We start from the raw sequence: 15422 nt of genomic DNA on the forward strand, positions 1-15422 counted from the left end.
TAAAAGTAAAGCCAACATCTTTTGCTTCTATTTTAAGTCTATTTCGACTTCGTTATTGAAGAATAAAGCTGCATTAATAGCCGATTTTTTGAACTTACTTTTTATTTAGCTTAGGTAGAGTAGTTAGGTCGTTTCAGCTCAATAACTTAATTGTTGAGCTAGAATCCGTTCGCTGACTTTGCCTAAGCAATTGAGGAGTGATATTACCCTATACACTTTAGGTAGAGCGTAATTAAACTTTCCTGGCTTTTTGAGAATCGCTCCTGTAGCTTGTTTCCAGCAAGTAGGGTGGTATCTAATGTCAATTAGGGCCGAAAAGAGCCTGAAAAAGACTTCCGGAATAACGTTATAGGCGTGTTGGATAATTACTTGCGTAATTAGATGTGGTCCAGGTGTTTTGCCTTTGAGCTTAGTCGTACAAGCGGTAGCAAGCTCCGGTATAGTTAAGTTGGGCCAAAGCCACTTATTCGAAGGAATATAACTTAACCAGCTTAGCTTTGGAGCTTGAGGTGGAGGTGGGAAGAGCGTAGAGCGAAAAGCGTTGCATTTGCCGGCAAATGAGGACTCTAGGTGTTCCGGACCGGCTGGGTACTCCGGATTAGTACTAGCCTGGATAGGCGGTATGAATTCGATCTGCCGGTGCCTGGTATAAGCTATAGCCTTGAAAATAGTCTTCGGATCCTCCTTTTCAAGAAAGTCGTTCCAGTGGCTCCGTTTTGCCTGCTTTATAGCTAAAAAGTAGGTGTTTTTAGCTATAAGGTAGTCGCGTTTAGCAGGATAGTTATAGCTATACCGGATAAACGTTCGTTGATTCCGAATCATTTTCTGGCGTAGTTCTTTCAGATTGTCGTTCTACCAGGGCTTAGCCCTAGCCCCTACCTTCCTTTTTGGGATACTTAGGTCCGCCGCCTCCGCAACTGCCTTAGTAAGCTCTTCAGAAGCCTCATCGAGTAGCTTAGCAATAGCTATACTACTCTCTTCTTCTTGGAGAATAGCTAAAGAGTTCGTATAGTTAAGTCGTATAGTTGTCAATTCAGGTGAATTGAGAGCTGTACAGTTAACTATACCGGATTTCAGCTTCTCTGAGAATATGCCCTAATCGGCTAGGTCGGTATTATAGGCGGTAGCTAAGCTTGGATTATCGACTAGCGGTTGGGTATTGCCGGCAATAGTAAAGCTAATGCCGTAGTGATCCGATTCGAGATCCGGGAGTATAATCTAGTCCTGGATTTTGCTAGCTAGGCTTGGGCTGACTAGAGTAAAGTCTAGGACACTTTCTCTAGTCATATAGGGTCTGAAAAAGGTGCCTGTGCCAGGGGTGTTCAATAGCTCTAGGCTATTAGATTCGATCTAATTGACTAGCTCTTCAGCTCCAGGAGACGTGGTAAGTGCCAGCGGATCCTACCAGGGGTGGTGGATATTGAGGTCTCCGGCTACCACAGTATTAGGGCCTAGGGCTCTAGAGTATAATACCCGATTAACTGTACGTAAGTCCGAATCACCTAAATCCCGCTCGTTGTAGATATTCAGGAGTTGAATAGTCGCTTTTGCTTCCGAAATATCTAAAACAAGCAGATCCGGGTCGTTTGGTGAGGAATTAGCTATATAGCAAGAGGGCCTAAACCCTCTAGCTATATAAGCTAGTGTACGTGGCCGTAAGTGAGTTTCCGGCAGAATTTGAGTGAATCTAGAGTGGAGAACTGAACGGGTATTGCCTTAGCTGTAGAGTACTCTCCGTAGCTTCGGCGCTACAGTTCAGATTCATTTATAAAACTTTAATACTATAACTAATTATATAGTTCTAGTATTTGGGCTTTTGGTAGAACTTTTGGATTTGAGTGCTAAGAGCACTTCACAGGCTTTATCTGTGGCCAGGTGGGCTGCCTTGCAATTAGCACACTTTGGAGCTAGGTGTAGGCACATTTTGCCTGTAGCTTTGTAGCTAAAGCAATAGTGTTACTTAGTTGAGTAGCTTTTAGCACAAAAAGTACACGTAGGAGCCCGCCTACAGTAGCTTTCTAAGTGCCCAAAGCTAAGGCACTTAGTACACTGTATAGTTGGAGTAGTAGTATAGAGCTTTTCAACTCGTACACTTATTCCAGCTATATAGAGTCTATTTCGAATAGCTCTATTAGCTTCTTGCTCTGTAGCAAAAGAGAGAGCTATTAAGCTAGCTAGTTGATTTTGCTGGTATTCTTTATACGTAAGTTAATAGAATGTTCTAATTGGGTTCAAGCTAGTATTGAACGTTTTGATCTCATCAATGATTAAAGCTATACTCTCAGGGGTATTGAAATCAGTAGTAGAGATTCTGTGGATAGTTACTTTGAATTAAAGCTCATCTTTATATAGTGCCTGATTAAGTACTATATACTCCTAAATAGCTCTTTTTTAATCAAGAAATCGGCTGTATAGTTAGATATAGTTGTAATAACTAGATTCTTTTTCAGAGATTTAGTTACCGAAATAACTACAGGGCCTTTGATCCTTTTATCTGTAAAAGCTTTATTTAGAGTATTTCGGGCTAGTAAGAGGGAGAACGATGTAGTAGTTCTAGGGGTTTGTGTAACAATAAGCTTATTTGGGCTAGATCGTTCCGATTTGGGCAATGAAGTAGGTTTAGGCTTTCTGCTAACTAAAGTCTATTCCTCGGGTATTTTTAAAGCTCCGGAGCTTTGATTTGCAACACTTACAAAGGACAGTATAGTTAAGTTGTTATTTAACGTCGAATTGGAGGAATTGGGAGCGTTTGGGCGTATAGTTAAGTTTTTACTTAACCGATCGGATTCATGGGCAGGGCGGGTAAGGCCGGCAGCACGTGAGAGGCCACGTGATTTCACTTCGAGCTACTAGGTCGCCGATTCCAGATTTGAGATCTGGGAAGAGATGATTTTCGACGTTTTTTAAAAGTAGCTGTGTTCAGTAAATTCTCTAAAGACCTCTAGGAGGTCTAAGAGCTTAGACTGTTCGGTACGGGCTTTGGTGAGGCTGTAGGCTTCGATAATCAGGTCTCTAGCCTCGAGTATCGCTGTACCGGCGGTGCGGGTGGAGGTGTCGGAGCCAGGGGCTCGGGGCTCGGGTAAATTCGAATTCGAAGTCGAAGTAGGAGTCGGAATCGGAGCTCAGAGTATCCGGGTAGTCAACACAGCCTAACGTAGGTACCCGACTCCGTGCAGTATTTCCAGGGGATGTGGCGACTCTGGGTCACTTCCAAATTAGGCTAGGGATGAAAAAAATTTCGATCTCAGGGGCGGAGGCCAAAGGGTCGCTGGAAAGGAAGTCAAATTGAAGTTCAATAATAATAAGTTGGATAACGTTTTTCGGAGACGCTGAAATTCGAATTGCAGGCAGGTTAGGGCTAGGGCTAGGCGCTTGCTCTATTTCATCCGAATCGACGGAGTGCCGGGGCGGTAGGGGGGGCGGCAGCTCCTGAGGGGGTTCCTGGAAGAGCTCCTGGGGAGTCAACGGATCCGAACTCGATTCTATCCTGCCTAACGTTTATATACAAATATATAAGACGATAAACAAGATAAATGAAGCGTTCTTCGAAGATATAAGAAGTCTTTAGGCCGAAAGTAGGAAATTGATTTTCGTCGAAAAAAGTTGTATAGAGTTAGTATATGCCATAGCTTTGAAGATCGTCTTTGGATCTTCTTTTTGTTCAAATTAAATTAGTATTCTTACACTTAGCTCGTTTAGTTAATACTAAACGCAGTTTATCACTAGCAGTTATACACTAGCTATATATAACTTATATAACAAATTTTACTGACTATAGATCGATTATTTAGTAGTATAGCTAAGCTAGTTTCAAAAAGCAACTTTAAGAAATCTAAAACTTAGTTTTATATAAATTATTAGAGATTTTCAAAACAGCTTTTATTATATTAATAGCGATAGAAACTAATTTACTCTCCTCTAGAATCTAGCTCAATAGTTTAATCTATAATATATTCTCCGATTTACAAAGTTGTCTAAAAACTATCTAGTTAATTTAGAAATTAGTAAGAATATCGAATATATTAGTACTAATTTAGCTAACGTTTCAATAGCTAAGTAATACTCAGCTATACTAGATTTGGATTCATACTCAGATTCGGAACCCGAGTTTACTGAACTGACTTTAGTTATATAACTCGATTATATTATCAGCTTAATTAACTGTATAATTAGTTATAGCTACGAACGAATCTAGTATTTCTAATTCCCCACTTAGGCTTGAAAAACACTTTATTCGGTCGAAATCGGTCAATTGCCCAAAGAGAATGAAGTAATAATTTATAATACTCTAATATTGATCCCGAATATTTGAATTACTTACATTTACTCCGACGTTTTCTATATACCCGATAATATAAATATTAGAGTTAGTATAGTTATATCTACTACTTAGTATAGTAGTATAGTTAATATCGAAGCCGAATAACTAGTTTATAACAGAGAACTTGAAGAAGTTATATAAGTTATTAAATACATTAGGCTAATAGCTATATCTTAGCAGAAATACCAGATCTACTCCGATAATCAAGCTGGACTATATTACTTGAAAATACTTAGCAATAACTCTAGCTAAGTTTACTAAATCAGAGTTATTTAAACTATCGAAGTAATAATCCAAAAAGGAGCTAGTATCGAGTTAGTTTAAGTTCCAGAGTATACTAATATCGAAAGAAACAGGTTTGCTGATCGTTTAGTTAAACAAGCTATATTTGAAAAGCTTAGTTCTAATAATACTAACTTTACTTACTTAAGAATGAAAATCAAGGGAATTCGCAAAATAAAGTAGTTAAGTTATATAAATAACTATATAACAAACAAGCCCAATTCCATCTTACTTAGTTATACTTGCAAATTTATCTGGAAAATAGAAGCTAGACTCTCAATTCCACCTAATACAAAAAGGGAAACAGCTAGTACGTTCTACTAGCTCAAACTAGGCCACGGATACTTCAAATCGTACTTATTTAGACTAGATCGTTCCAATAGCGATTTATACTAGTATAGTAAGAGAGAGACCTCTGAATACTTACTCCTTAGTTATTCGGAGTACAAAGGAGCTAGATCGGCATTCAAATCGGAATTTAGAGGAGTTAAGCTTACTTTATCTTTAACTTCCTAAAGGAGACTAGGATTATAACAAAGTAGTAGCACTTAGAGAGAGCAGAAGAGTAACTTAACTATATAGTACTATAGTCAGGTATTTCGGTCATTTTACTATTTTTCTTTTGTATAGCGTTGTTTTGACTAGGGCTAGGCCCTCACTGTCCCTAGATCATATTGACTATCACTATTATATTTACTATTAGCTTATTAGAGCTCCAGCTCTAACTGTCCTACTATAGTCTTCGACTTACAAAGGACGTTAAAAGGAATAATCAATCAATCAATCAATCAATCAATCATCTCGTGAAGCAGAGCGGCTGTTCAATACTGTTCAAATTCTCTCCGGGGAAACATTTTCCAGTTGTAAAGTGGCCAGGCGAAGAACGTGTTGTTTGGTCAAATGGACACGAAGTTGAGAAAGTGAAGTTATCAATCGGTACATCAATTACAGTTCGGTCGTAATCAGAACTTATAGGATGGAGATGAAGAATGATATAGGGAAAGCTGAAAGTCGCATTCCGGAGGTGCTATCGCGAATTGATAGGTGGTGTTGCCAGTACAAAGCGGAGAAGGAGTCCAAATCTCATTTGTCACCTCAGCTGTTTCATCATAGCTCCAAGATTAGTTGTACTGAGTTTGATTTGAATTCCAGGGTAGTTGGAGAACAGAAGTATCTATAAGACGCAAATCTGAATCATTCCCTCTTGTCCGAATGAAAAAACCTAGAACGCATTCCAGTAGTTGTGGAGATGAGCCCCGTTGTACTTGAGTCGACATTTTTCACATGTACACATATAGTTATTGGCAAGTACGAATATATGAGGGAAAGTGGGTGTTGTCCTACGTTATAGTGTTGCCCAGAACCTTTATAGCTTTGTTTGTATAGGCTAGTAGCATTACCATCCTCACGAAATCTGAGCTTTACTCCCTCAAAGCATTACCTAGATTCAATAATACCCAGAATTGCAGATGTTGCATTTCTCAAAGTTTGTTATATTATCACGTGCTGGTATTGCCCAGCTAGTCAAAAATAGGGCAGAGGTTTTGCAGTTTTCTGCAAAACTTGGGCTCTCAGCCGCAGTCATCTCACGCTATCCGCCCCTCAACCACATCTTTCTCAATCAACTCACAATCAGGACGTACTCGACAGGACCATTTTTTCATATGAAAGAGTGCTACGCACTCTTTGGACTCATTGGATACACTAGGGGCAATCGAGTTGCAACGTCTGATCTCTGGCGCCAATTCTGCAGCCTCGTCTCATGTTAGCCATCATGACATCCAGACAACAAGCACTGATAATATCTCCTACTGACCTAGAGAAACGCGTCAGTGTCATTGTCACAATGGATAGGATTAGGAGCTTAGACAACAGTCTGAGGATTCAAGACTCACGACATGAACTTTCCAAAAACCCTCATGTACCCCCATCAACCTGGGATCCCTACAGGTATCCAACAGTTCTAGGGAAAGATCCAAAAATTATTAATCAGAAAGTATCAAGTAAAATCCCATCGCGACCACTGTCACCACCACTACAAGCCCGTCGGTTGAATCAACCTGCTGTTCAACGCGTGCAATCTCAGAATGAGGGCTCCCGATTTAGCTCGAGTTCATTTTCGTCAGCTTCAAGTCGCGCAAGCAGCGCCGCCTATTCGTCCTGTTTTTCTATGGACTCCGGTAGCGGAAGGTCTTCTTCTACTGCAGAATCCTTCTATTCCGGGAGGACAATCGACTCGAGCCCCGAGAGGGATGCTATATCCTGGAGCGTTGGCAACCGAAAGCCTCCGCCCGTCACATATGGGAAAAGCCCTTTATATGAGAATAGCTTTGAAAATGAAGAAAGCAAAAGACAGGTTATAGTGAGAAACATCAATGGTAGGGAAGCCTTTTCCCACCGTCAACAGGTGAAAATTGACAGACCGTTGTAGGTTGACAGACCGTTGTAGGTTGACAGACCGTTGTAGGTTGACAGACCGTTGTAGGTTGACAGACCGTTGTAGGTTGAACACGACTTGGCAAAGGAACGGAGGCAGAGGAAAAGGGATAGAGATAAAAAACAGGGCAAAGCACTACCTCGGCTAGGAGAAAATAAAAAGTTACCTGTAGCGCAGGTTCAGTCTGATTTACCAAGTACTCAAGCTTCTTCAGACGTCGAGTACAGCTCGGCTTTCCAGTTTTACGAAGAGACTTCCCAGTCAACTAGAACAAGTTACAAATCTTGTCCTTCTCATTTTCAAGAGACCCCGGATATCCTAGCTCATGAAGCGGGCGGTCGCTCTATCACGACCCGTTCCAACACCTGGTCTCAGACTGGCTTGACCTCGTCAGAAGACGCTACCGATTGGGAGGAGGACAGCGACTTGGAAGACTCTTCCAAGATATCAGAATACCCATCACCTACTCCCCTGGAGAGACTACCTGAAATGGGACTTTTCCGCTTGCAAACAGAACTCTCACCTATGAAGTCCAGGTTAATTGAAAAACTCATGTTGGATATTTGGAAGATATTTAGTAATAGCTGGCTGTCCGGTATGCGACAACATGGCTCTTCAGGTCAATCCACAGTCAGCACAACGGATATAGAGTCTGGAGCCACCTCACGGGACTCTTCAAGCGTGAGGTATGGAAAGAGGGGTCAGAGTGGCGACGGAGAAGACGAGGAGAGCGGTGATCACCATGAACGACGACGCAAACGAGCACCAGTAGATAAACTGCCATCTGTGCGTGAAGACGATCCACTTGCGGCAAATTTCGCTTGCCCCTTTCGAAAACACGATCCTCGAAAATATTCCATCCAAAGGTGGCCTCGATGTGCTGAGAAATCCCAGAAAACGATCGCTCGGCTAAAGTGAGTTGTTCCTTCATCTTTCTCCCCTGCAATACGCTGTATGATTCTAACCTTCCCATAGAGCACATCTTTACCAATACCATCTCATTGAGCAATGTCCACCGTGCAAGTCGGTTTTTGAGTTTGAGGAAGCACTTGGGGCTCATAACATGAGCCAGGATAGATGCGAAGCAAAGACGGGCGAACAGATAGATGGCATGACCAGAAAGATGAAAGACCAGATACAATACAGGAAGAAACCTCACCCTGGACAAACAGATGTTGAAAAATGGGCAAGTCGTGCCTGATCCTTGTACGTCTCTTCTCTCTCCAATTTGTTTATCTCACGATTCCTCGTAATTGTTACAAAAAGTAAAATACTGACACGAGACAGATTTTGAACCGGTCCCGGATCACGACATACAAAGACCGCAGTCTCCAGACTCCGTCAGTATAGCCCACTACGAAGCGTACCTGGGCCGAGTACTTCCGAGATTGGTTAGGAACGCCCTTGAGACAGCAGTTAATAACGAATTACAGCTAATCGAAGCAGAGCTATAACGCCAAATGATGAATATTATACAAGAAGCACAAAATAAAGCCTTTATGAGTTTTCGCGACAAACATAGATCAGACTCTGGAAGATTATCCCCTTCTAGAACAGGAACAAACATGAATACCCCCGCTGACAGGCAACTGGACTCCAGTATTGAGACATTCTTCCAAGCTCCTCCACCGGGGAAGTCGGAATCCTTCTTAGATATATCTGATCTCCAGATCTCACAGAGGACATCTGGAAAGAAAGAATTCTCCGACTCAGGCTACAGTTCTCGCCCTTCACTTTCAACCACTTCCCAGTCTAGTTCATCTGAGATGTTGGAGCGTGATCCGGCACTTTCTTCGAGTAATTGTGATCAAATACATGTAACTCCCGATATCTCGATAGATTCCTCAACTTTTGATGTAGCGGAACTCTTGAACTTCGATGGAATAGATGATGTGCCACCTACAGACGATAACTGGCTAGACATACTACCAAATCTTCACCACATGGGCACCTCTGCATCTGGCTTCTTTGGTCTGGCCAACTACCACAACTTTCTCCCAGATCAACATGTACATCAGAACAATGAAGCAACTTTGAAGGAGCCAGCGTATCTACCCGACCTCATGGAACTTAACTTCTTTGACTATAATGACGAGCTGGAAACTCGATCTCTTTGACGAATGTTGCTAGCGATATCTTGTACTTAGTGAATTCTTGGGGAGTAATTATACTGCGAATATGGGAAAATGATTGACTGTTACCAATCATACAATCAAGTATTAAAAACAGATTGAATATCTGATAAAATTTTCAATTCCTTGACACACATTCAGTATAGACTTAGAAGTTGGAAAAAACGCCTGGGTCATTTCAGTGATGATACCTTCAACTCTGCGATTATCGTATCACTAGATCCTATGGAATCAAAATTAGCTCCTCAATACTTATCTGGAATTCGATTAGGTTCATGCAAGAGATAGTAAGATCCAAGAGTTAGCTTGTATGTAAGTCTGAATTGACAGCTCGCACTATCACTATATCTCTTATACATTCGGCTATACTAAGCTAAATAAATATTAAATCAAAACTATTTGAGTGAAAAAAGGAGGATGTCCACGTGTCGACTACCTTTGAATATTTAGCAGCACAGAGCTCTTCGGAAGATTCCCTAGAGGTGGATTGATTAAGATGAAGATGTTCGTGAGCCTTGGGCTTGACTGCGTGTTCTGTAGAAAGTTAGCAGCAGGGTTTGATCGAAGACGTTGTAGGCTTTGGGCACTTGGAAAGCTACTGTAGGCGGGCCCCAGATCACATTGACTCTTACTATTGTATTTACTATTAGCTTGTTAGAGCTCTAGAGCTCTAACCGTCCTACTATAGTTTTCGGCTTACAAAGGACGTTAAAAGGAATAAACAAACAAATAATCGGATTCACGGGCAGGGCGGGTACGACCGGTGGGGCCGTCACGTGCGTAGGCACGTAGGGTGCCACGTGGCAGGTCATGTGACTTCGCTTCGATCTACTAAGTTGCTGATTCTAGATTTGAGATCTAGGAGGAGATAATCGAAGATACTTTTTGGAAGTAACTATATTCAGTGAATTCTCTGAAGATCTCTAAGAGGTCTAGGAGCTTTGACTATTCAGTATAGGCTTTGGTAAAGCTATAGGCTTCGACGATTAAGTTTTCTAGCTTCAAGTATTACTATAGCGGCAGTATAAGTAGAAGTAGTAGAGTTAGGAACTCGGGTTTATTCGAAATCGAAGTCGGAGTCGGAGCCTAAACTAGCCGGGTAGTCAGTATAGCCTAATATAGGAACCCTTTTGCGTATAGCACTTTCAGGGGGTAGTAAAACTCTAGGTCGCTTCCGAATTAAGCTAAGGACGAAAAGATTTTCGATCTTAGAGGCGGAGGCTAAAGGGTCGCTAGAAAGGAAGTCGAATTGAGGTTGTATAACGTCCTTTGGAGACGCTGAAACTTGAATTAACAGCAGGTTAGAGCTAGAGCTCGGTGCCTGCTCTATTTCGTCTGAATCGACGAAGTGCCGGGGCGGTAGAGGGGGCAGGAGCTCTTAGGGAGGAGTCGACAGATCCGAACTCGGTTCTATCCTGCTCAACGCCTATATACGAATATATAAGAAATACGATAAATAAGACGAATAAGGCGTTCTTCGAAGATATCAGTAGTTTTTGGGCCGAAAGCAGAGGGTTGATTTTCGTCGAAAAAGGTTGCCTGTAGAATTTTAAAATAACTATACACTTATTGATTATATCCAAAGATTTCTTCCTGTGTTCAGAATTCTTCTTAATATATAAAGCTACTCTATAGTGCAATTTATATTGTGCTGGCAAAGCGAACTGCAAGGCTGACTGGGGGCCTGCAGCCGAAGTATGATGTGGCTTCTGATTTTGAGGCTGTGTCAGTCACATTCAGTCTTCGCGATTATGATCCAATTTTCATAGCTTATTCCGGCTCAGAATCACAGCAAATATATGCGGAAGGAGCTCTTGTAGATTATATTGAATGCGAAAATGCCACGAAAAGACTAGACAGTCTGGCAAAAGAGATTCAGCGCTCGTTGGGCGATCTCGGCAGCTTGGGGAAGCTCTCGAACGATGCAGAGGCGCTCAGAGTGATTTGCGTTCGCGGCAGCAAACTATCAGACGAGCTTATCGCACAACTTAGTGAGCTTCGAGTCGACGGAAAACGTCGAAGATGGAACAGCTTCAAGCAGGCTCTCAAAAGTGTTTGCAATAAGGACAAGATTGACGGCATTGCTGCTAAGTTGGCTTCCTGTAAGGAGGAGCTCAATCAACACCTCATTGACTCTATTAGGTGAGCTTTACGCTCTTGTCATCCTTTGGAAATGCTAAAACTTGAATAGACGTAAAGCAGATTCTTTATCTCTCCAACAGGAAGAAACAGTGAGAGCAATCAAGGAAAATTCCAGAACGACGATTGCTACGATCCTAGAGAATCGAGAAATATTGAAAAAGGACCTCCAAGGGCACAGGACGGACCTCATTCAACTGAGTAACGGCAAACAGACGCCCATGTATTCATCAGCTCTTGTGTCTCTTGGAGAGGCACAGGAAGTGGAGATTCACTTACTTCTGAACCTCCGATTTTCGAGTATGCGGGACCGCCAGGCAGAAATCCCCACTGCGCATCAAAAAACCTTCAGATGGATTTTCAAGGATCCTTCTAACGGAGAAGAGGTTCCTTGGAGCAGCTTCATTGATTTGGCTCAGGACTGGCTCAGGAATTTACTGGGTCAGTGGAAAGGCTGGTTCTGGGAAATCGACCTTGATGCGGTACATCTTCGAGAATCCGGAGACAAGCAAATATCTCCAAGTCTGGGCAGGAGAACATCACCTTGAGGGTCACGGATTCTTCTTCTGGAATGGGGGCAGCTTGGAACAACGTTCTCAATGCGGTCTGTTGCGGTCTCTACTACACCAAGCCTTGTACAAACGCCCAAGCCTTGTGCGCGACATATTCCCGGACGAGGTCGCTGAGAACAACGCTCTTCTCGCTCGAACGGAAGATGAAAGGTGGCACTGGACCTTGCCAACATTGAAACGAGCTTTTAAAAGATGGGTCAACCTGGCTCTGAATTCATCTTTGAATCTTTGCATATTTCTTGATGGTCTCGATGAATATGAACGGGACCATGAGATTATCGTGGATTTTCTCAAGGAAATATTATCTTCGCATCCATCTCGTATAAAGCTATGTATATCTAGCCGACCTTGGGTTGTATTTGATGAAGCTTTTAAGGGACTACCGAAACTTCGCCTGCAGGACCTGACTTACCGAGATATCGGAGCCTATGTTCACGACGAACTACGTAGCCACCAGCGCATGTTGCAGCTCGCCCAGGCAGAGCCAAACCATGCACACGAATTGGTGACCGAGATCGTTACAAAGGCCTCTAGTGTCTTCCTTTAAGTCATGCTCGTTATTAGGTCATTGTTAAGCGGACTGAGGAACCGCGACGATATTGCAGTCCTCCGGAAACGTCTCCGGCACCTTCCTCTGCGGATCTAAGCTCCCTTTACACTCACATGCTGAACCATGTCGATCCCTTATACAATGAACAGGCGTCTCAATCCTTTCAGATCTATGGTGCGCTTTCGAGTGAAAGCAACTCGAATGAAGTCACCGCTCTGGAATTGTCACTGGCCATCACAGCAACCCCGCATACTCCAACATCTGTAACTACACCAATGGCAGATGCGGAGGTCAAAGTCCTCTGCGAAAATCTTGATGTGCATTTGAAATCAAGGTGTGCCGGCTTACTTGAGATCCACCAGGGTGACACTCGGACTTGGGAGTCCCACAAGTATTTCGATCCTGTGAGACCGACTCACAAGGTCAACTATCTTCACAGAACCGTCAAGGACTTCCTCGCAACGGAGGATGTTCAAGAAAAGATTCTGAGTGACTGCGCTTCCGAGTTCAATCCTCACACTTATGTCATTCATTCTTGTGTCACAAGGCTTTACCGATCGGTTTTCATCACGCATCTTGGGAACATGTATCCGGCGAGCAATGAAGCGGTCTGGGCTATGATTGTTCGAGCGATGAAGTACGCAAAATACGCAGATTTCTCAGGCGATCGCTCTTATGTTGCTGCTTTGGCTGCGTTGGAACAGGCAGGTAAGCGTGCATGGAATTTTGGGCAAGACCCATGGAAGATGGGAAAGAACTGTCTCCCAGTCTTCCTGAACAATACCACTTTGGCCTGGACGAATTGCGATAAGACGGTGATGTGGACAAGGAATTTCGTTGGCGAGACAATCATACACAAGCTGTTTGCATACATCAGTTCGGAGGTACGAGAGAACAAGAAGCTGCTCAAGGATCAGGGGGCCATGCCTCTTTTATCTTACATCTTCCAGCAGCGTCAGCCGGGGGCTTTTAACCCGCCATCTCCCAAAATAGTGGGTCTGCTATTACAACGAGGAGCTGATCCTAATCAACAATGGCAAAGGAAAGATATATTGCATAAGTTGTCTAATATAATTTGGAAGTATGTGAGAGAAGTTGTTGAAGATTCGCATTCGCAAAGCAAGATGAAGTCAGAGCTTATCAAGTGGGGCCTTGCCGAGCTAGTCTGCCCGGAGCAACGTCAAGTTCTCTCAAGACTAGCCCAGGTTCTCAAGCTCTTTCTTGAATATGATGTAGATAAAGTCGGTGCGTCAGTTGATGACGTGGAACGACGAGCGGGCCACGTATGTCATAACACTATCGACGAAGCTTCTATTTTGAAAATCATCTCCAACGTATACGACAAGTACTTGCCCTCCATGTCAGTGGAGCTATCGCATGCACTCCGCCTGAGGATCTCTCAAGATCGGCGGCTAGATGCAAGAAACGGAATAAAGAGAAGACACGATAGAGATGACTCGTACGGTCCTCGAAAACATTTTCAGGGGCCAAACCATTGGGGACACCAGAGATAGCGGACAGCCTTGAGCAAGCTATGCTGTTCGGTTTGATAATGTCCCGACAGCTGGGGTCTACGAAGTGTAAGCTCTCACATTCTCTATTCCCCTCCCCTCTATCGATAAAGTCTTTTTTGACAGATTTGTAAAGCACTGTTGATTGCCGCAATGCAACTCGCTATTTGCAGTCCCTTCGCGACATGAGAGCTTAAGGGACAGTCGTAGTCGTTAACAGCGGCTAGCTCTGTCTGTTTGTTTGTTTGTTTATTCCTTTTAACGTCCTTTGTAAGTCGAAGACTATAGTAGAACGGTTAAGGCTCTAGAGCTCTAACAAGCTATTGTAAATACAAGATTGAGAGTCAATATAGTCTGGGGACTTCACAGGTTTTATCCGTGGCCACGTAGGCTGCCTTGCAATTAGTACACTTTGGAGCTAAGTATAGATATATTTTACTTGTAACTTTATAGTTAAAGTAATAATATTACTTAGTTGAGTAACTTTCAGTATAGAAAGTATATATAAGAGCTTTTCTATAGTAGCTTTCTAAGTGCCCAAAGTCTAGGTACTTAGTATACTATATAGTTGGAGTAGTAGTATAGAGCTTTTCAACTTATATATTTATTCTAGTTATATAGAGCTTATTCCGAATAATTCTATTAGTTTCCTGTTCTGTAGTAAAAGAAAGAGCTATTGAGCTAATTAGCTGATTTTGCTGGCGTTCTTTGGGCGTAAACTAATAAAATGTTCTAATTAAATTCAAGTTAGTATTAAACGTTTTAGTCTTATTTACGATTAGGACTATACTCTCAGAAGTATTAAAATCAACTGTTAAGATCTTATAGATAGTTACTTTGAACTAAAGCTCATTTTTATATAGTATTTGATTAAGTACTATATATTCCTAAATCGCTCCTTTTTCGATCAAGAAATCAGCTATATAGTTAGATATAGTTGTAATAACTAGATTCCTTTTCAGAGATCTAGTTATTAAAACAACTATAGAGTCTTTGATTTCTTTGTCTATAAAAGCTTTATTTAAAGTATTTCGGGCTACTAGGAAGGAGAACGAAGTTGCAGTTCTAGGGGTTTATATAACAATAATTTATTTGAACTAATTCATTCCGATTTGGGCAGTAAAGTAAGTTTAAGCTTTCTGCTAATAAGAGTCTATTCCTGGGGTATAATAGAAGTTCTAGAGCTTTAGTTTACAACGTTTACAAAGGACAGTATAGTTAAATTATTACTTAACGTCGAATTAGAGTAATTGGGAGCGTTTAAGTATATAGTTAAGTTTTTGTTTAACTAATCGGATTCAGGAGCAGAGCTAGTAGAGCCAGTAGAGCCGGAGGCGCGGGTAAGGCCGGCAGCACGTAAGGCGGCATATAAGAGGTTATATGACTTCGCTTCGAGTTGCCGAGTAGCTAATTCCAGATTTGAGATCTAAGAAAAGATAATTTTAGATATTTTTTAGAAGTAACTATATTCAGTGAAT

At 42.1% G+C, this 15422-nt stretch overlaps 3 protein-coding genes across 3 annotated transcripts; all 3 read left to right on the forward strand.

Annotated features, from left to right (window-relative positions):
- Positions 1–6377: 6377 nt before the first annotated feature.
- Positions 6378–8241, forward strand: BP5553_07606 (uncharacterized protein; the record flags this gene model as incomplete). The annotated part of the gene is made up of 3 exons (XM_032016229.1): positions 6378–7010; positions 7107–7954; positions 8016–8241. 3 exons carry the CDS (start codon positions 6378–6380, stop codon positions 8239–8241), a joined length of 1707 nt encoding a protein of 568 aa, XP_031867460.1.
- Positions 8242–8605: 364 nt separating this feature from the next.
- On the forward strand, positions 8606–9157 carry BP5553_07607 (uncharacterized protein; the record flags this gene model as incomplete). The annotated part of the gene is made up of 1 exon (XM_032016230.1): positions 8606–9157. One exon carries the CDS (start codon positions 8606–8608, stop codon positions 9155–9157), a length of 552 nt encoding a protein of 183 aa, XP_031867461.1.
- A 1715-nt stretch (positions 9158–10872) lies between these two features.
- BP5553_07608 (Uncharacterized protein) lies at positions 10873–13947 on the forward strand (the record flags this gene model as incomplete). Its single annotated transcript, XM_032016231.1, has 5 exons — positions 10873–10897; positions 10942–11314; positions 11364–11611; positions 11664–12418; positions 12448–13947. 5 exons carry the CDS (start codon positions 10873–10875, stop codon positions 13945–13947), a joined length of 2901 nt encoding a protein of 966 aa, XP_031867462.1.
- Between the last annotated feature and the right edge of the window lie 1475 nt (positions 13948–15422).

Source organism: Venustampulla echinocandica (assembly GCF_003357145.1).
Source record: "Venustampulla echinocandica strain BP 5553 chromosome Unknown scaffold_6, whole genome shotgun sequence".
NCBI classification, from domain to species: domain Eukaryota; kingdom Fungi; phylum Ascomycota; class Leotiomycetes; order Helotiales; family Pleuroascaceae; genus Venustampulla; species Venustampulla echinocandica.